Here is a 21,665-nt window from a genome sequence, read left to right as displayed (position 1 = left end):
AATCAGGCCTCCATCCTAACCAGCTTTGCACAGGTTCAGTCTTAAAGATATCAGAATATAGATTTGATCTTCCTGCAATATTTACATGGCAAACTATATTATTTTTCTCCAAACCTCATCAAATTCCTGGTTTCCTCTTCTAAAATTCTTCCTCCCTAATGCAGACATCAGATGTTGAGGTTTATTGCAATCTTAGCTGCAGTTTTCCTATAAGTGCCACAGCCCCATATTTCAATGTGTTTGCGTTATGACATTATTTCCTAGTAGGTTATGTTTGACAGTTTGTGAATTCTTCCTTTGTTTCTGAAATATGCATCATCTCCATAATAAATAGAAACTTGCATTATGATGGTTCATTTTTAGGAAAATGCATCTTTCTAATTTCATGGTGAATATCTTTGTGTGATGCTGCGTACGATATGATCACCTGCCTTTATCTTTCTTGGTAAATAAGACACTCAGACCATCATTACGAATGACCTGGTAACTGGTATGGTATTTAGCACACCCGAGAAAGTATGAATAAGTTACTGAGTTTGATAAATGCTGCCCCCCTTCCCCCCCCCCCCCGCCCTCCATTAAGAGTTTTGAGGTAATAACATGTGGAGTTTGGTGTTAATCGCATCAAATTCCACATGTTCCAGTCAATACTGGGCATTTTTCCTCCATAAGGTTTCACCTGCCATTATTTATCACAGAACTCATAATTGTGTCATGTGCCTTTCTCAGCAGTTACTGTCCACAGTGCTGAACCCAGGAACCAGGCGTATCTGTAAATAGGAGAGGCTTCCAAAACTTATTGTGTGTGTTTTAGGTCCACATTGAGGTTTGGAAGGGATTAAAGGAGACACACCTTGCCAAATATGGCTCCCCTCTTCTCTGCCAATGTTATTTAGGTATGCCCACTTCTCTTTAAATTATGTACTTTTTGGAGTCGCCTAGGCTTCTCCTCTTCCATGGGTCTCATTCACATACACTCAAATGCTCTCTTACAGCCATCATTTATTTGTTATTTGATTTCTATGCAGATGATGCTAGTAGTCCGCCAGGATGTCCTCTGGTTTTGTTACTTTATTCAATTCTTTATTAGTTTTCCAATGACAAATATACAAATAAATATATGATGGCAGTGTAATGTGAATGTCTCTGAAATTATAAAGTTAATTGTAATCCCCCCCATTACAGCCTGGGCCCCATAACCGGGTCCTCGTATGACGCACTTTCTTTAGAAAATGTTGTCTTGAGTTCAGCCATTGAAGATCAGAAGCGACAGAGGTTTTTGCATCCTGTGATCAATTTAGTCAAACATGGTTAGTTGGCTTTTACTTCAGTTGTACACTCTTCACTTGGGCACTTGGGGTTAGAGTTTGACAGAGTAAAGGGATATGTTTTACCATTAAAATCCTATTGTAAGCTGAGAACCTCAATAGCCATCTAAATGAAATGCTTCTCTTGCTTGCAATATAGTCCTAACCTATCTAGGAAATTTAGACAATTTATAAACTAACATTAATATAACATAGAGGAGTCTTAAAATATGGTAACTATCCTAAAAATCATGTTGACAGTACGTTCAAGAATAGAAAACAGTGCTTCACCAATGCTCATGCATTTTAAGAGCAACCAGCATTGGCAAAGTCAATAGCTGTGTCCAAAATGAAGTGGGAGAAAGATGGCGGAGGAGGAAGAAAAAGAAAGGGAAAGGAAAGTGCTGTAGGACAACCACCAGGGCATCATCAAACCCGACTTCTGGCACCTTTGCACCATAAAGAAGTAATGGGAGGGAGGGTGATAAGAGCGAGTCGAGGTGCAGGAGGTTTGAAAAGCAGGGAAAGACGGAAAGTGAAGTTGAAACAAATATTAAAAGTAGCTCTTTGACATCAGCAGTCCTATCAAAAGCAAGAAGAAATCAGACATGAGTCAGAAACTAAGCACCCTTGACATTCTCTCGCATGTGATGGGTGCCATGCAGGCCTACAGACTTTTCAAAACACGGTGCATACACAATGGATCTGGCCCATATGGTTCTATATTTAACTGCATTATGAGAGCTGTAGCTGTGAAGCGGGTAGATCGGAGCAAGCCATGCACCCACCTCCTGCTTACTACTAAGGTTAACACAGCAGGTAGCACCTGTCTGGATCCAAGCAAGAGTACCCACAATATGGGCACAATGAACTGTGAGATCACTGCACTTGGAAGTCATCAAACCTTCCCAAGCAGCAAATAGGGGCAACCAAAGGGCAGGCCAGGCCTAGAAACGTTCTCACTATGAGCAACATAAACTGCAGTCAAACCCCTCACCCATACCATGTGCCTAATAGTAATGCTCAAAAAGAAACTATTTAGCACCTCCTTGCAAACAACGCTCATGGAATTGCTACACATAGCCTTCCACCCCCTCAATTAATTGTCTAAGTCTCCACTCTCCAGGTACAGAAATGCAGGCAATACATTTTCACTGTCTGGGGAAGCTATGCTTGACACCATTGTGTGCCATGCCACTACCAGGGGCATCCAAAATGGATCTCACTTCGTTTTCGCAATTAATACTCTGATCCAAACTTTAAGGATGAGCATCAGAAGACATCTGCTTCAGTATTTGCAGAATCTCCTTTTGATGTTTACATTATTTACCCGTATGTTCTCTCATGTGGTTTGATTATAAGGTTACTGCTCTCTACTAGCACAGCCTAAACGTCTCTATATTTTCCAATATATGGGTCCAGCCATTACTTTACTTTTCCAGCCCTTGAGCTGATCAGTTGTTCTTGCTGGTGCAGTGCTCTAGTGCTAAATTTTCAAGGGATAGACTCCTGGCTGGCTCTAGGGCGGTGCGACCAGTGTGACTGCAGGGGGTACTGACTTTGAGTGTGGGTGTTGTGCTTGCAAGTATATTATTGGTTGAAAAGCACCTACTGCTGTGTTCTTGGCCTCAAGCAATTTTCAGGCAACAATAAAAATGTCAAGATAATTCTGGTGATTAATGCTAAGGTAGCACAGTGGGTTAATATGCCTGCTGCAAATGTACTATGCAGATCACAAAGTGCATATTATGTAAATAGGTCAGTCGGTTACTACTTTTGTCTGAGAGATCATTTTGTCGCTTGCAGTTTATAAAATAAAATCCTAACATAGAACAGTGAGCTATTAACCGTCATCAAACAGCTACATTCAAACTACAAGGTATAGATTAGGGTGTTAGGATTTTTTTTTCCCAGTCTTTCATTGTCCTAGTGTTGGAAAAAGGGTTCATTGAGATAGAAATCAATTCTGATTATTAAAGAGAGCCCCCAACCATGAAGTTACATTTTAAATTCTAAGTTTGTGCTTCTCTAGACCAAGCACTATTAAACTATACTGTGTACCACTATGGATGACATGTGACTCCTACACCTTGTAATCCTCTGCCTTACGTAATATTTCCTATACACTGATTCACACACCTATGATCGATTGTCTCTATCCAGTGTGTGTTATGTAAAGTGCTCTGGCACCCTACACTGGTATAAGGGTCGCTAGAAAAGTTATTAAATGCATCTGAAAGAGAGTGATTATGGGGAAAGGGTGGTAGTGAGGGAATTCATGGCGGAGGTTGTCATTGGGGTGCCAACTAACATTGTCGCACTGGGTGCCACCAGCACTAAAGCTAGCCCTGAATAGACTGTTTGCCTCATTATAATGCTTATCGTGAGTACCTCATATAACACTGTCTCATAACAAGCCTCCTCTGTATTCCCATTAAAATTGACCTTGATTTAAATTGTCCAATTGTTGCTTTTCCTTTTCTTTCAAATGACCTTCTACACTAAGACACATACATGCTTGACTTAATCCATATTATTGTATTTCTGCAAATTGCCCATACACCATTTCAAAAATAACAACCTGATCTTTAAAAGTCATAACCTTGCAATCTAACAATAGCTAATCTCCAGTTATTCTTCTATTAATACTGCCAACCATTCCTGTGAATGCACATACCAGTCGCCCCGCAAAATATCAAAATAACTCCTATCATTTTAATCTGCGGTATAGAAACTGCATGGGATGTTTTACTTACAAGCAAAAGAGTAATCCCAATAATCATTGGAAAAAGAACACTCATTTTAGGTTCCATAGCAGTGTGCATAAAGTGCTTTAAGGTCTGGTCAAGCCTAGTGGGTGCTGTGTAATGCAATTACAATACAGTACAATATATAATACAACATACGGCCCACACTATTACTCACAGCATTCAGTGGTCGGACAGTCGATTGTAATTCATCCGGGCTGCATAATAATTCCCTTATAGTGCTTGACACTCTTACACTCACGTTAGACAAAACTGCTGTGGGTCATGTCCATTGCCCAGTGGAGTACCACTAGTGGGCAGCAATTCACCACTCATCACCAGCTGAACACGCATGGGATAACTGGAGGGATGTGTCACATGCCGCTGGCCAAGAGAGGGATTTCATTTAGTCCAGCACTGCAGGTCCCGACAAGCTGCATACTGCGACCGCTTCATGAGACCTTACAATGACAATAAGATATGGGATGATATTAACAAAGTCCATCCCAGCAGATCTTTCCACCATTTTCCCCTCCAACCTATGCCTGCCAGGACCATAAACTTTAAACAAATATCTCAGAATGGACACCCCCGCTGAGTGGACTGGGATCATATAAAATACCATAAGGGGAGCCGCAGAGCTGCCAACCGACTGAAGGCCTTAAGCTGTGTACCTTCCTCCCACACTTCACCCATCGCACTGCTAAGCGCTGCACCAGGCGGCCACCACAAACGATGCGAGACACTTCCCACGTAAAACCACAACAAAGACAGCACAAGCATGCTACCTGTGCAGGCTAGAGCTTCGGAACCCCCCATAGCGGAGGTAAGCGCTAGATACATTTGATAATGAAATTCAATTTAAAGGGACTCATTGAAACTGTCGTTTGTTTTTCTGGAAATCTGGCATTTATCCGGGAGTCTTGGATCTACTGTTGACACCAGTTTTTAGGTCTCGCCTGACCCAGCGCATGCGCTGGTCTGGCGAGACTTATTGAGAGGGCTCCAAAAAGTGCTACCAGGCCAGCCTAGAGCTACAGTGCATGTGCGCGGGCGCGCGCGCCGCTTTTACCGCGATTACTTTCTCTTTCGCGGCCGCTTTGATGTTTGATCGCGATCACTTTCGCGGCATAGCCAATAGGTCTCACTTTTGGGACCTTATAAGTATTTAGTCATGCAACTGTTGCATCGCTAAACACTTATAAGGTCCCAAGGCGAGACCTATTGGCTATGCTAATGCTTGTTGAGAGTGAGCTGGAGATGCCAAGGCAGCAATCTCTCAGCCTCTGATGGGCCTCGTCTGCCCACATCCGCCCAGGCCACCTAATGCACCACGCTCCCTTGACCAGAAATAGAAAATATACTTTTAGTTACTCGTTGACAGCAGAGCATTGGTGGAAATAAAACATATTACGATGGATATTATTTTGTCATGCAATTATTTCAGGAAAACTATGCAGGAAAACGTAAAATGTGCCTCGTTTTGGACTGATTAGCCATTCGGTGTGGTGAGTTGGCGCTGTAGAATGTGGCTTTTTAATGATCCAATAAGTCAACTGCAGTTCAGCATGAAAAGCCTGTAGTGCTTGGGTGACGTTTGCTTTGCAATGCCTTGGAGCTGTTTCCATTTCCAGCCCGCTCTATTTCACAATGACCTGACGAGCAGAAACAAAACTGGAACATTTTCTGCGTTATCAGAGCCAAGCCTGCCATCTGCCGGCTCTTACGAGTAAGGCATGGTATGTTTTCATTCGCAGGGAAAGTCTGCAAAATGGTTGCCATTCAAGCATCCCTGGTTTTGTCTCTTATCAACTTGTGAACAGAAGTGAAACAGCAGTGGGCAATATTCTTTGCAGGGGCAGTTGGGTCCCCGAGTAGGGGTAACGTGGTCTCCCTCTACCCTCCTTCGAAGATCTCTCTCACTCAAAGCCGTTATCCACATTATAAATATCCACATTTGTAAAGCGCGAACAATCACCCATAAGGGTCTCTAGGCGCTGGGGGCCATCGGGAAGATTAAGCAAGCTATTTCCCAGAGTCACATGGTGCTGGGCTAATCTGCCGCCGGTGCCGGGGATCGAACCATGATCCCCAGATTCCGGAGTCAGACGCCCTGGCCAGGGCGCACACCGAGGAGGCCCCATAGGGTGCAGTCCACCTCTGGAGGCCCTCACTACGTCTACAACACTGCCCGTGATTTTGCTTTTTGCCACTGATCTCCTGGGGCAGAGGGGTATTAGGAGAGTCATACACTTGTGATAACTAAGCCTCTCGAATGCAGGTTGGAGTTGTGAATGTTCGTTAATGTTATACAATGTAATGGTCCTCCGTTCACCATCCTTGAAAGGATGAGATGCTAAATATGCCTTTCCAGGATTCGAACTTGTGACCTGCAGGTTACCATATGTTCCAGCAACGTGCATTCAGCTCACTGAGCCATCATGCTGGCATTTGGACTCAGAAACGAGGCTCTTCTTGATTCTTATGGTGTGTTCTTACCCAGCTTTGAAGAAACCTGTGCAGACTCTATTTTGCGGTTATGCTGGAGAGGGAACGAGCGGGAAACTTTTCTAAATAATCTTAATAATTCATTATTGTTACTGTAACTGGTGTATTCATTGCAATGAAGGAGTTCCCCACCTCTGAAGAAAACACCAAACTCACTAGAACTGCCTGTTATAAAGGAGTTAACCCTGTGAGAGAACACATCCTCACCAATTCTCAGTCCAAGGAAGGAGTTACACACACCCTGAATCAAAAAACACCTACGCCAGTACTCAGTTCAATGAAGGAGTTACCCTCCCCAGAAACGATTATCAGTACCCCCACGCAATGAAGGAGTTAATTCCCCCTGGACAGAACACATCCGCATCAGTATTCAGAGCACTGAAGTTGTTACCCTGAAGAGAACACTATCCTCGCCAGAGCTCGGTGCAACGAAGGAGTTTCCCAACCCTGAAGAAAACACCCAAATCGTATTGATTGCGATGGGGATGAGACTTCAGAATGACCGGCTACGAACACTCCTGGAAACAGGACGGTATTTGTAATGTCTGTGGGAGTCAAGGTAGGACCCCTGCCTAAACACCCACACCCATTGGTTCCTGGAGGCCTCGTGCGTCTAAGGTTCTGGGTTGGAGTTTTGGCCCTGGCCCCTGCCGCCCTTCTCCCACACCCCACCTTCGTGCGTCCTTTGCTGAGCCCAGGCCCGGTTCTAGCGGGTAGGCCAGGCCCACCCAAACATGAGCCTGGCCCATCCAAACAGGAGCCTTGGCCCTGGCAGTGAGGGCTTGAAGGCAGGCGGGCAACGCCATTTGGCTCAAAGTGCTTCAATCCCCCCCCCCCCCCCCTTCGTGTGTGTCAGCCCAGCTGAGACAGCTTCCCGGGCGCGCACACACACAGAGACAGTTTTCGAGCATATCGCAGCCGCACCAGAGTACATCACAGGTCTTTAAAAGACCATTTACATGTTAACAAGGCTTTGTTTATTTTGTCACCCCTTCATCTCCACTAAGGACATGACGAAAGGCGACAAATCCTTTCTTTGGCACAGGTAACCTCTGCCTACTGTCCTGCTGCGTGGATATTTCTTTTTCTATGCAGCGCAGGAGAAAAGAAATGTGTTTATTCCTAGTCACCTTTCCTGACCCCTGCAGCGGCTTATCACATCAGGCTGTGACACAAAGTTTGACTAATGGAGTAGGTAAGAAAATGTCTTACTAGTTGCTTTTCTTTTTAAAATCTGCACAGGCCCAGCAGGACACATACTACGTGTGTGCTTCATTTGAACAGTTTTCATCATCATGGCTGATGCATGACAACAATAAGACGATAAACAATGCCCCGATAACGCTGGTGATTAATGATCCTGCTGGAGAGCAATCATTTGTCTGTTAGTAGTTTTTAAATGCAGATGAACTGTGTTTTATGTGGAAGCACAGTGGGTTACTGTCATTGTGACAGAGATCCTTGTGTTACTTGCAGTTCAGAAGTTACAATCCTAACATAGGACAGTGACCAATGAACTGTCATCAAAGAGCTCCATACAAACATGAATGGTATAGTTAGACCTTCGCTTTTTTTGTTTTGTGATATAGTTAGAACTTCCCCAGTCTTTCATTATTCTAATGCTGCTAAAATGAGTATGTATGGCCATATAAATATTTTTATCAGTAAAGCTGACCCCCATGGAATACTCTTTAAATCCTAAGGTTGTGTTTCCCCAGACCAAACACTTTTAAAATATACTGCCCACCAGTATGGATGACATGTGATTCATACACCTTGTAATCCTCATTGGCTTATGTGACATTCCCTGAAGACTGATTTACATACTTGTATGATTCATTGTCTCTGTACAATGTGTGCGTGGTGTAAAGTACTGACACACACTACACTGATATGAGTAGCGCTATACAACAAATGAAATGCATATGAGAAAGATTCACTGTTTGAGGGTGGCAGTGAGGAATCCGAGGAGGAGGAGGTAGTGGGAGGGGCTATGGAGCGATGAGGGGCACTGTTGGAGGGTGACAATGAGGGAATCTGAGGAAGAGGTCACGCGGTGAAGGGGAGCTATGGAGAGATGAGGGGCACTGGTGGAGGGTGGTAGTGAGGGAGCCTGAGGAGGAGGGGGAGGGGCTTCAGAGAGATGAGGGGCACTGGTGGAGGGTGGCTGAGGGAATCCGAGGAGGAGGTCATGAGGGGGAGGGGCTATGGGGAGATGAGGGGCACTTGTGGTGTGTGGCAGTGAGGCAATCCGAGGAGGCGGTCAATAGGGGGGGGCCATGGTGGGATGAGGCACACTGTTGGAAGGAGGTAGTAAAGGTTATTGGTGTGGCGCCAAAAAAGACTTCCGCATCAGCGCTGAAGCCGGCCTTGTCATGGCCTTTCTGTTTTTGTTTATTTAATTAGCAGTCGGGTCATAAGGGCTACTGTGGAACATACTTTACAGTGCGTGCTAATTATATGTACTGCTATATTCAATGTTTTAAGTTTGAAGGTGATTTTACTAATGTTTTTACCGGGAAAAATGAAAGTGTTGCCCGATGGTGCCTGATATGGGGCTAGGGCCCATGGTCAGCTGTGAGATAAGGTGCACTGGAGAGTAGTAGTGGATAATCAAGCCTGTAAGGGAGTGCGTTGCAGAGTCTGGGGTCAGGTGGAGGTAGTAATAAAGAGGGATTCCCACTGAAGGCTCGCAGAAAGGGAGCCCGAGAAGTGTCACTTGCCTGATACTCCCACCTCAGAAACCTCCTCTTCCCATCAAAGGGACATTACATGGAAAAAACACTTTTTGAGAGTGATAACATTGAGAAAGAGACTTGGACAAGAGTGCGTTTTAAGAAGAGATAAAGGAGGGACCTGAAGCAGGCCTGCCCAGACATATATGCGACCAATCGAGCCTTCAGTGGCCCACCCAAATGCACCCTTGGCCCACCCAAATAAAAATCCCTGGAGCCGGGCCTGGCTGACCCCCACATCAGCTGGTTTTTAGAACTGTCGGGATGGATTATGGGAGTGTTACCTTGACGCTCCAACATTTATTTACAAATCCTTATGCCGTGTAGCTCTTGACACACGTCAAGGGCCGAAGTTTGGACACACTGGGTTCTTTAAAAGCCTGTACTCTGCATTGGGGCTGTTGTTTCTTATCTGGGGCCTCCGCTGCTCTTCACAACGTTAGTATTTTTTGTTAGGAGTGATTCAGTGAGACATGGATCGGGCTATTCACTCCACCCTGCAGCAACGGGGTCGTGTGCGAGGCAAAAGGGTAAACTCCTAGTTCATTGCTCGCAGCCATTAGTCGAAAGCTTGTTTATTCATTATAACGACTCGCATTTTTATGAGTTCAGTAATAACATATTTTATTTCCATTGGTGCTCTATTAAACCATGTAGGAATATAACCACAGAACCATGAACGGGCCAAATTCGTAGTTGGAGCGCCATCTACTGGACAATTTATTTTCGATCAGTCTTCATGGTCTTGAAATTAGTACGTACACATTCTAATCTAACTTGCAATAAAGTTAGAGGGTTCACAGGCTTTCTTTTAAAATTAAGTATTTAAAAAAAGTAGAATTATGCTTGAATTGACATTATCTCACGATGCCTTAAAAACACCTCACGTTAAAAGACTTGCTGTCTCCATGAAGACACAAGAGTAGGGTGTTTTTTTTGGGGGTGCGGCAAAAAAATAGAATTATTTTATGATGGCCCTAATACAATCAGTTATTCAAAAAAGTAAAATAAAAATCAGTACAGGGGTAGAAAGGGCTTCGGTCCGCCACACTCGTGTGTGTTTGATGGTTTGCCATAGCTTGGACTGGCGCGCTTTGTGGAGGATTGCATTGTTCCACCTGTGTTCCTATTAGGTTTTGATGATGGGTCTTTCTGTAGTTGTTTTGTTAGACTGCCGATGTGGCATGATGTGTAGCTTTTAACTGAAACAAAGAGTTTTCTATGATGAATTTACTTTGTTGACACAATGACATTTTAATTGCGGGTTTATGGTTTTTAACAAAGGGCTGTTTGGACGCCACAGTCTGCCATAAAGACACTGTGCTATTGGCACATTTTCCCTTGCGTGTTCATCTGTTTTACTTTGCTGTGTTCATAACATGCAGTTGGATTCCAGCCTTTTTTATGTATTCACAAAGTAAAGACGTTCACACCTCGACTTTCTTAAAGATGCAATGAAAATACTGTTCCTTTTTTAAAGGTATTTACGACACAATATTGTGCGGTGTGCGCCTTTTGTGTAAGACATTTATAAAGCAATCTTCATCTTCCAACTCATTTACATAACATACTTCTTTGAGGGTACAGCTTTCCTTTACTAATGCAGTCTTTTCATCAAAGGGCCACACTCCCGACCTTATTGCATAAGATGTTGCTTCATGATGGGAGTTCTTTCAGGAATAGCTGCTGTGGAGCCATCATGTACTTACAGATGTCCTTCCCAGCTGATGACTCTCTTTTGAAAGCACAATTTGACGTGTGTTCAGCGCCAACCCTCTCTATGCTTAGCTGGACCACATGCAGTGCTTAATTTGTGCCAGTGTTTTCCGGTCCTCAGCACCAGCACTTATTTGCAAGTACCGGCACATATTTATGAGAAACCTCCACATGGTGGTGCTGTGTGTGTATTTTAAAGCACCTTTCATTAGTGGAGCATTAAACTATTTCAATATAGCTTTGAAAAAAATGATAAAACTTGAACTGAAAACCCAAGTGCAGTCTGGGTGCCTTTTGCAGAAAAGAAGTTCCAGAAATAGTCTTAGAAATAACCAATGGCCAACAATAACCACTGCCAAAGTACCAATCAAACTGCATGGATTGGCTTTCTAATAAGGCTAGTAGCTAAGCCACACTCTGCGCGTGTCGGGGGGCACACGAGTAAGTATAAATAAATGACCTCCAAAATGACAACATCACTGACTCTCCAAATCACTCGAGTCTCGCTTCGAGACTTTGTTGAGACTAAAGAGCACGCCCCAAAGGCAGTCTCCATTCCATCAGCAGAAATAAATCTCAAGAAATAGTCTTAGAAATAACTAATGACCAGCAATCACCACTGCCAAAGTGCCAGTACAGTACACTCAACTAGTGTTAATCACTCAGACTCACTGAACTTGATTTATATTCGTTATTTGCGATTGTCTTACTTTTTTTTACATTGCATCATGGTCTCCGCTGCTTCCTTGTGCTAGACCCGGCGGCACGTGCTCTTCCTGACCTGTCTTGACTGACTCAGTCGCTGCCTGTGTGCACTGCTGCAGCAGCGGCAAAGCTTTAGTGATGCTGGTGGTGGCAAATGCATGCAGCTCACCACAAAGAGTCTCTTTTCAACTAACTAGGCCAAGAGACTACAGCGTGCCCCAATGGCAGAAACGAAGGGCCACTCACCGTATAGCTTTATAATCAAGCCGTGCAGTGATTGGACAATAGCTCCATCGACCTGAACAGAACCTACCAGCCCCGCGCGCGCTGCCTCAGTGCACACCAGCGTTCTGGCAACTATGCCTCTCCGAGCCAATCCAGACATTTTTCTCTTGCTTTTATGTTACTAACACCGCATGAGAGCAGTGCCAAGATTGGCTTGGGCAGGCGAAGTTAGCACTCATTTTGAGACGGGGGCCGCAGCTGTGATTCCCCCCCAGCTCACTCATTGAGCATGTGTAAGTGACCTCTAGTGCGCATGTCTGGCTGGCCGCCGAAAGGATGCTGTCCAAACTGACATGCACACTGCCACTTTCAAGGTAGGTGAATGTGAAGTCAGACAGTGGCTTTCAGTTATTTTTAAGCCCCTCCCACCTTCTTAAGGACTTTACAACTGACCCTCGGCGGCCGAAACAATCTGACCGCCGCAGCCAGGAAAAAAATGAATTCAGTAATTTTTACTCTTTAATGCTGGGGCTAGGGGCCACAAATAGGGGCGGGGCAAACATTTAAGGGTGTGACGCCCCAATGCCCTCAAAGAGGAACCGCCCCTGAGACATAAATTGCTGATATATGTGGCCAGACTTGTAAAAAGCAGGGGTTATAATGGAAGCCAGTGCAATTAACATATTTTTAGGGAGAGATAGGCCTCTCGAGGGAAGCTGTAAACATAATAAACATATTGAATCCTTTGAAAGTAAGAAAGCAAGAGAAGTGGAAGATGAAGAGAGAGAGAGAAAGAGAGAGAGAGAGAGTTAGCGCCTGGACTACTGTCTGTCGAGCTGGGTGAGGTAGAAAAGCAATAAACTTTTTTAAAAACCCGATATGGAAGCAGCCAGAGGGGGCTGGTTGAAATGGTGTCTACACTACGCCGGTAGTTTGTTGGCGGGGTAGAAAAACTCAGTCACACCATAGATCTGTTCATTCAAGTCAGTAACCTACATTTGAAAACCTTGCTAACATTTGGAAATATTGAGCCATTCAGTCAACCAATGACAGATATAACACCTCTCCTCGAAGCTCAATAAGCATAGAGTATATCAATTAACAAATACATAGTCTATAATTTATGTTTCATATTTACAACTAATACTAATTAAGACATGTAGCGTGTAACATAATCATGGCTAACAGAAGAGCGCTGCTTTGTAAGATTGTACGCTTTGATTCACAAGCTTCTTTTTACCACAGTAAATTGACATTTGACTTACTTCATGGTATTTTTAAAACGCATTTTATAATCATAGATATGCAGACTAAGCGACGTAAAATGGTTACTCTGAGAGGCTCTGTGGCAGCAAGTCCCTTTATAGAACCTGTTAAAAAGAAGTAAACAGTATGAAGAAATGTTATCATTTTTGCCTCTTTTTAAAGGAAGAAGCTTTCTTCCCAGCTTCATTTAGAAGACTATCTCCTCTACCCCGTTGCTCTTTTTTTTGCTTTTTGCCATTTTCGTCCAGGCTGGAACTCATTCCGCAGTGAAAGCACTGTGCTTCCCACCACCATCAGTGTTGACAGATGAAACGCTATTTGTGTTTCTCCTACCAAATTGTGATTCTTTTAATTTGAAAAGGCATATTGCCTGCAAAAACATCAACCAACATTCATTTAGATATATTTTAACTAAATTAAATTCTGGCAAATTTTTGTGCAGACCACCTCTACCAGAAAACTGCAGTGAGTGACTAAAAAACGCTGCACTGCCTTCAAAAATGAAACAAAAAGTGCAAAGTCAGGAAGTGGGTGGGAAGCAGGCCCGGTTCTAGCGGGTGGGCCGGGTGGGCCAGGCTCACCCAAACAGGAGCCTTGGCCCTTACAGTGACCACTTGAAGGCAGGCGTGTAATGCTATGGGGCTCAAAGTTCTTCAAAGCCCCTTCCCCCCCTCCCCCCTCCCGTCGTGTGTGTCAGCCCGGTGGGCTGAGACAGCTTCCCGGGCGCACACAGACAGTTTTTGAGCTTATCGCAGCCGCACCAGAGTACATCACAGGTCTTTAAAAGACCATTTACATGTTAACGAGGCTTTGTTTATTTTTTCACCCCTTCATCTCCACCAGAAGCATGGCGAAAGGCACAAATCCTTTCATTGGCCGCGGTAACCTTTGCCTACTGTCCTACTGCGTGGATATTCTTTTTCTATGCAGCGCAGGAGAAAATAGGTTTGTTTATTCCTATGCATCTTTCCCAACCCCTGCAGCTGCTTATCACATCAGGCTGCGACACTAAGTTTGACTAATGGAGTAGGTAAGAGAATGTGTCATTATTTGTTTTTCTTTTTAAAATCTGCACAGGCCCAGCAGGACATGTACTTCGTGTGTGCTTCATTTAATCAGTTCTTATCATTATCATGGCCGATGCAGGACAACAATAAGACAATAAAAAATGCCCAGATAAGGATGGTGATTAATGATCCTGCTGGAGATTTCTCTGTTAGTAGTTAAGTGCAGATGAACTGTGTTTTATGTGGAAGCTCAGTGGGTTACTGCCTTTGTCACAGAGATCCTTGTGTTACTTGCAGTTCAGAAGTTACAATCCTAACATAGGACAGTGACCAATGAACTGTCACCAAAGCGCTGCATACAAACATGAATTTTATAGTTAGAACTTCGCTTTTTTGTTTTGTGATATAGTTAGAACTTCCCCAGTCTTCCATTATTCTAATGTTGCTAAAATGAGTATCTTTGGGCAGATATACATTTTTATCAGTAATGCCAACCCCTAACCACTGGAGTACTCTTTAAATCCTGAGTTTGTGCTTCTCCAGACCAAACCCTCTTAAAATATACTGCCCACCAGTATGGATGACATGTGATTCATACACCTTGTAATCCTCATTGGTTTATGTGACATTCCCTATAGGTTGATTTACATACTTGTATGATTTGTTGTCTCTGTATAATGTGTGCGTGGTGTAAAGTACTGACACACACTACACTGATATGAGTAGCGCTACACACCAAATGAAACGCATATGAGAGAGGGGCTACATAAAGATGAGCGGCACTGTTGGAGGGTGGCAGTGAGGGAATCCGAGGAGGAGGTAGTGGGAGGGGCTATGAAGCGATGAGGGGCACTGTTGGAGGGTGGCAGTGAGGGAATCCGAGGAGGAGGTAGTGGGAGTGGCTATGGAGCGATGAGGGGCACTGTTGGAGGGTGGCAGTGAGGGAATCCGAGGAAGAGGTCATGGGGAGGAGGGGGGAGGGGGAGCTAGGGAGAGATGAGGGGCACTGCTGGAGGGTGGTAGTGAGGGATTCTGAGGAGAAGGTCATGAGGGGGAGGGGCTACAGAGAAATGAGGGGCACTGGTGGAGGGTGGCAGTGAGGGAATCCGAGGAGGAGGTCATGAGGGGGAGGGGCTATGGGGAGATGAGGGGCACTTGTGGCGTATGGCAGTGAGGGAATCCGAGGAGGAGGTCAATAGAGGGGCCATGGAGGGATGAGGGGCCCTGTTGGAAGGTGGTAGTAAAGGTATTTACGGAGAAAGAGGTTATTGGTGCAGCACCAAAAAAGACTTTCGCATCAGCGCTAAAGCCGGCCCTGTCATGGCCTTTCTGTTTTTGTTTATTTAATTAGCAGTCGTAAGGGCTACTGTGGAACATACTTTAAAGTGCGTGCTAATTATATTTACTGCTATATTCAATGTTTTAAGTTTGAAGGTGATTTTACTAATGTTTTTAATGGGAAAAATTAAAGTGGAGCCCGATGGTGTCTGATCTGGGGCTCGGGCCCAAGGTCAGCTGTGAGATAAGGTGCACCGGAGAGGAGTAGTGGATAATCAAGCCTGTAAGGGAGTGCGTTGCAGAGTCTGGGGTCAGGTGGAGGTAGTAATGAAGAGGGATTCCCACTGAAGGCTCGAACAGAGGGAGCCCAAGTAGTGTCACTTGCCTGATACTACCACCTCAGAAACCTCCTCTTCCCATCAAAGGAAAATTACATAGAAAAAACAGTTTTTGAGAGGGATAATATTTAGAAAGATATTTGGAAAAGAGTGTGTTTTACTGGGCCTTGAAACACTAAGAAGAGATAAAGGAGGGCCCTGAAGCAGGCCTGCCTAGACCTATATGCCACAAATCGAGCCCGCAGTGGCCCACCCAAACGCACCCTTGGCCCACCCAAATAAAAATTCCTGGAGCCGGGCCTGGTGGGAAGGATACAGGTGGATGGACTCAGGAGAAAACAAGTCTTACTCTAGGAGAAGGGGGTTAAAAAAACAGAGGGAGCCGTATTGGAGGGCAGCCTTATGGAAATATTGGGTTCCGAGACTAAAGTCGTCCTTGTGTGGCTCTACACCATATTAAGGTGGAGAGAGGGACAGAGAAGGGAAAGAGAGTGGAGGCTGATTTTCTAACTGCCATTGGCGACGTGACCACATATAGTGAGTCACTGGAAGTCGATATCCAGCGCGATGAGCGCCACGTAGTACCGGGTGAATTGGGAGATGATGGTGTTGGAGAGACTATCAAGGCATCGGATGAAGGACAGGAGGGTCTAACTGGCCACTTATCCCATCGGGAATATCTCTGAGGATTGGAGCCATTGAAGTAGAGTTTTTTTTATTTCGGTGGCTGCCACCTCCTTATCCAGCTCCCCTCTTCTATGGCAGCTGGCACAGTGGGGGCAAAAGGAGAGAGTAATAGTAAGACAGGGAGAGAGAAAGAGCAAACAGAAAGAGAGGCGTAATAGAAAGAGAGAGGACTGGAGCTGGGCATATTGGTACTTTTCATTTTTGACATGGCTGCATTTGATAAAGGACCTTGTCACTTTTCTACCTTGGTGTGGATGGCACAGTGCTAATCCAATGCCTAAATACTATGCTACAAAAACAGATATTTGAGGGGAGCACATTTTGAGTGTCGGTGGTGTTGTAGAGTGTTCCACATAAACGAGCTGCTCTCCATCTAGCTTCTTATTTATCTGCATATATATATATATAGTTTTTTAACAGTGAAGAACCTAAAAACAATAATTGTATTTCTTTGTTTATATTTGAGTTTTATATAGCGCTAGCTCGACCCGAAGGTACCAGAGCACTCTTAATGGTATGGGCATGAGTTTACCTAAGTTGCATGCGAGGATTCTTGCGGGTCATAAATAGTCTAACAAACAGTATAGAACAATACACCAATTATGGTAGTTAACAAAACCATCACAATCGTATATAATACAGCATCAAGGTAAATGGCGTTGGTGCCAGGTTAGAGACTGAGAGAGTCAGGCGATCACAAAGAAGGATCGTGTTGCTGGGTTTGGATCTTTGCGACACATAGCTCAGATTCATAGCATGCTGAAGTAGTTGTCAAGCAGTAGAGATCTGAGGTCACGTTTGAAGCAAGAACAGGAGGGGTTACAGCGGTGATCCTTAGTGAGAGAGTTCAGATCCTCGGAGCATTTCCTGAGAAAGAGAATTTCTGGGATGATTTCTTCTTTAGCTTTGGAGGTACGAGAAGAAGTGAATTGGAGCTTCTCAGCGGTCTACAATGAACATATCATTGGCTCTAGAAACCCCCTGGGAACTAACGAAAACACAACGCAGTCTAAGGTAGAAGCTGGGTTCTGAGGTGGAGGAAGAAGCTCAATCTTGTGAAGGGTGTATCTCGTTACAAGGATCAAGTGGAGAGTGTAAAAATATTTAGGAGAATTTAAAGAAAGGAACATATGTAAAATAATGAAAATGTTTCCCGTTGCCGGTGGTGTCTCTAGTAATAATTGAATTTGTTGACGATCATCACTCTGTTCCCAGGATCAGTATGCACTTGTTATAACAGTAGCTTGTATTTAATTGCATTATGTGAACAGGAAGTAAACTGACCGTGTTGTACACTGTTTGTTATTCGTTTTAGCTTTGATGTGGAAAATGGCCCTTCAACGATTCGCAGTCCATTGGACCCACAAGCCAGCCCCGGCTCAGGACTTGTCCTGCACACAACCTTTCCAAGTCACAATCAACGCCGGGAGTCATTTCTTTATCGGTCAGACAGCGACTATGACTTATCACCAAAGACTATGTCTAGGAACACCTCTGTTGTCAATGAACAGTAAGTGTGCAGCCTTTATCCCGTTGTATCGTGTACAAATCAGGTGTGCTTCTTAAGCAATTAACTCTTTAAATGTGATTTCTGTCAAAGTTTCTGAAATCCTCAGCCAAATCCTCCATTCATGTTCAGCCATGCAATCTAAATGAACATCAAGGCCATATTACAGAAAGCTCCCCATAGGCACAACAGGCATGAGCACCCACTTTCTGCCACCTTGGGTGCCCTTTAGTGTAACAGAAGGGGCCACAGACGCTTGTGCAGCCCATTCTGTAATACACATCATGCCAGCACTCCATGTGCACTGGTGCTATCTCAATCGGGAATTCCCGCATTTGCATGGGAGCACGGCCCCATGCAAATGAGGGAATCCTTTCACTTTGTGCCTGTGCCATATTAGAGAGGCAGTGGCAAAGACAAAGAAGCTATTAGGATGTGCACTGACTATGCACCACATAGAGGTGAGGGCACCTTTTCTGATAGGCACATCAGGGTTTCAGGAACCGCTACACATCCCCTTTCATGGGGGTGCGGTCAGCCCCCACACCAGCCTGCACAGGCATTCCTTATCCACCTTTAAACCTGAGGCTTGGTTTGCCACCTCAGTGAAATGCAGACCAGCAGCTTTGAACAGCCGGTCCTCCTTTCACCGATGTGGTGTTTTCAATGGAGGCATGGGTTTGGGACTGCAGTAGGACCACTGCATTAGCTATAATATGGCACTCTGTCCTGGTACAGTACACCGTTTCTATAATATGGCCCATGAGCCAATTATAAGACCCAAAGTATGCCTTCTCAAGCCTTCTTGTACTACTGATCCTAATGTTGCATCTTCGTGTCCTTAAGTTATAATACGCTTTAACTCCTCGACATATACCAATATTTAACTGGCCCTCTGTGAGTTTTTCAATCGGTGACACAATGAAGGGTAGGCTTACATTGTAAGGTACTGTGATTGCAAATATAAAAAATAATCTAAATAATAAGAACCTCCTGTTCAAGTCGCCCCCTAGTTTGTGTGTTTCAACACAAATACCATTAACAGCATACTTAAAGCTGTATTGCTTATGAATGATATTTTTTATATATATTTCTTTTTTGTTGTGTTTCTGTAGAATCATTTTTACTATATATCAAACAGTACATAAATATATAACAGTAAAAATCAAGATACAAAAGAGAAAAATTATAATGCAATTTAAAAAAACAATCACTCAACATCAATAAGTCAATTTTAAGGCTCTTTAAACCCCACATGAAGAAGGAGAAAAACAGAGGAATAGATGCTCCATACTGCGGAGTCTGGTGGCAAAGAGGAATCAGAAGGAATATACATTGAGGTAGAGAGAGCAGAAAACAGGGAAAGAATAGAAACTCTCACAAGGTAAAGAAAACAATCACATAACTGTAGCTCTCGAAGATCACAACTACATTTCTGAATTGTACCGAAGTAAATTCTAAAGAAAAATAAAAATATTTTTGGCCTCCTGGTTTTTAGACCTCTGCTGCGAGTGAGTCTCCCTAACAGAGTTTCACCGGCTGTGAGCTTCGGCTTAAGATGGTTCAAAGCTGTAACTGTCAAAGCCTACTTTTTAAAGTAAGGCCAGCTGCTTCATGCAGATGGAGTGAAGGCTCTGAGCGGGTTATATGTGAAACATGTTCACAAGCAGGTGCACATGGGTATAGGCTGGAGGGGTACTACTTCTATAGCTCAGCCTGGCATCTATGCCATGCATGGGATGGACAGGATCCAGACTACATTATTTATGGCCGTCTAAGGCCTTAAAATTGAATTGGAAATCCAAAAAAAAGTTTTGTTCTCTCACTTTCTGGACATTGAGGGCCTTATTTATGAAGACCTTGCGTCACTTTTGCGCTGCAGTTGCGTCACTTTTCTTGACGCAGTGGCGGCGTAAACAATGCGCCACGTTGCACCATACTTACATCAAAACGCCACTGCATCAAAACCTTACGCTGCCTCTTAGCAGGCGTAAGTGTGACGCAATGCCATAGGCACAGGCCTACCCTATGCATTGCTGGAGTTGCGTCATGCTTGCAACGCAACTCCAGCAATGCGTGACTTTTACATCAGAATTCCTGGAATATCTGTCATTCCTTGCGACATGGAAGGCGCATCCATCGTGTTGCAAAAAGGGCGCAGTGAAAACTGTTGCATCGCTTTTTTATCGCATCGATGCAACAGTTTTCAGAAATGAGGCCCTGAGTTATTGAGTGTAATTTGCCGCATGGCAGAGTTCTTAACTTCTACCCATAGCTGCCTCCTGAGTCAACATGGACCGCTCTGCCTCGTTATACTAAGGGTCAAGTACTAAGGGGAACTGTGTTCCGGTGTTTGAGGGTCCATACTACACGGCCCCAGGACACTAGAAATAAAAGACCCAAGTTATCATAATTGGAGCCCACTATCTTTGCATTTTCCTTTTCAGTCCAACCCAAATTTCTCTCATGAATGTTCAAGTTGGAATCTCCAGACCCAGTTGCGGCCGGCATGACTCACGGGTGGCAGAGTAAGGGGGTTGCGCAGGGAGGGGGTAGCGCGGTTAAAATTTAAAAAAAGTTAACTTACCTTCGCCGGCCCGCTGCCGTGTCGTCTCTGCTTCTCTGCTCCTCTCCTGAACAGGAAACAGGCAGCCTCCCTCCGCTCCCCTTAGCCAATCACAACACTGCAATGGCAGCATTGTGATTGATCGAGACGCCGACCAGCCAGGCGTCTATGGGAAGGCCATTTTCTCCATGTAGGCTGCATGCAGCCTCCATGGAGAAAAGGCAGAGTGCGCATGACTGGTTAGGTCGGCCCCAGAGGGCCGACCAAACAGTCAGCGCCTTCAGTAGTGTGCAAGCCTCTCCTCCCCTGCCCTAGAGCAGACCCACCCGCCCCCAACCAAACCCTTTTGCTTTCTCGCAGTACGAGAAGCAAAAACATAAAATGGTATTTACAATACCATTTTATGTTTCTGCTTCTCGCACTGCAAAAAAGCAGTGGGGCGACGCTCCTCCGCCCACATGGAGGAGCCGCCCCTGTCCAGACCTCTGCACTTTCAGATTGAGATCAATATAAAATGCACGTTACATAGGAAGTCTCCAAAACAAATGTCACAGTTATAAGGTACCCAGTGTTTTGAGGCCCATTGGGTCTTTGGCTTCTGGAATTAAATAGCATGCATCACGCACAGTTTATTTCATAAGCCTCCCTCCCAGCAATGAATGTAATTTGCGATTGTTTGCCTTAACTCATAATCTGTATGGATACGAATACATTAAAAAAAAAACGCAGATGTCCTACAAAATCTGCTCAACTTTCATATATGTTTAACTCTGATGTTTATCAAAGTCGGATTAGAGATTGACAGGGCTATTTCATCAGAGGGAAGCCATCCATGGAACGTATCCTTCTTAAAAAGAATTAATCCTGTCAACCCAATGTCAACAAAAGAACGCAGAGTGGGGGGAGGCGGGAGGAAAGGGCGTTAGGGAAACTGAAAGACTCAACCATGGGTCCAGCTTTGAAGGCTGCAGTCATGAACCTGTACAGATGTGCAACATCCTAGGTCTGATTTGAGATCTGAGGAAAACAGAACCAATCAACCAAAGTTTACAAAGGAATAATGCACGGCTGGT

The 21,665-nt window shown here is 44.4% G+C and overlaps 1 protein-coding gene across 3 annotated transcripts in view; it reads left to right on the top strand.

Annotated features, from left to right (window-relative positions):
- The window catches only part of PDE4B (phosphodiesterase 4B), a 1,470,628-nt gene that overhangs the window by 1,153,159 nt on the left and 295,804 nt on the right, over positions 1 to 21,665 (top strand). For all 3 annotated transcript variants that reach the window (XM_085602355.1, XM_085602356.1, XM_085602357.1), the window contains one exon: positions 17,835 to 18,029. In XM_085602355.1, coding sequence (XP_085458481.1) covers positions 17,835 to 18,029 — 195 coding nt within the window. The remainder of the gene's footprint in view (positions 1 to 17,834; positions 18,030 to 21,665) is intronic.

The sequence above is a fragment of the Triturus cristatus genome, chromosome 4_2 (assembly GCF_964204655.1).
Source record: "Triturus cristatus chromosome 4_2, aTriCri1.1, whole genome shotgun sequence".
NCBI classification, from domain to species: Eukaryota; Metazoa; Chordata; class Amphibia; order Caudata; family Salamandridae; genus Triturus; species Triturus cristatus.
This window is presented reverse-complemented; position numbering and strand designations above follow the sequence as displayed.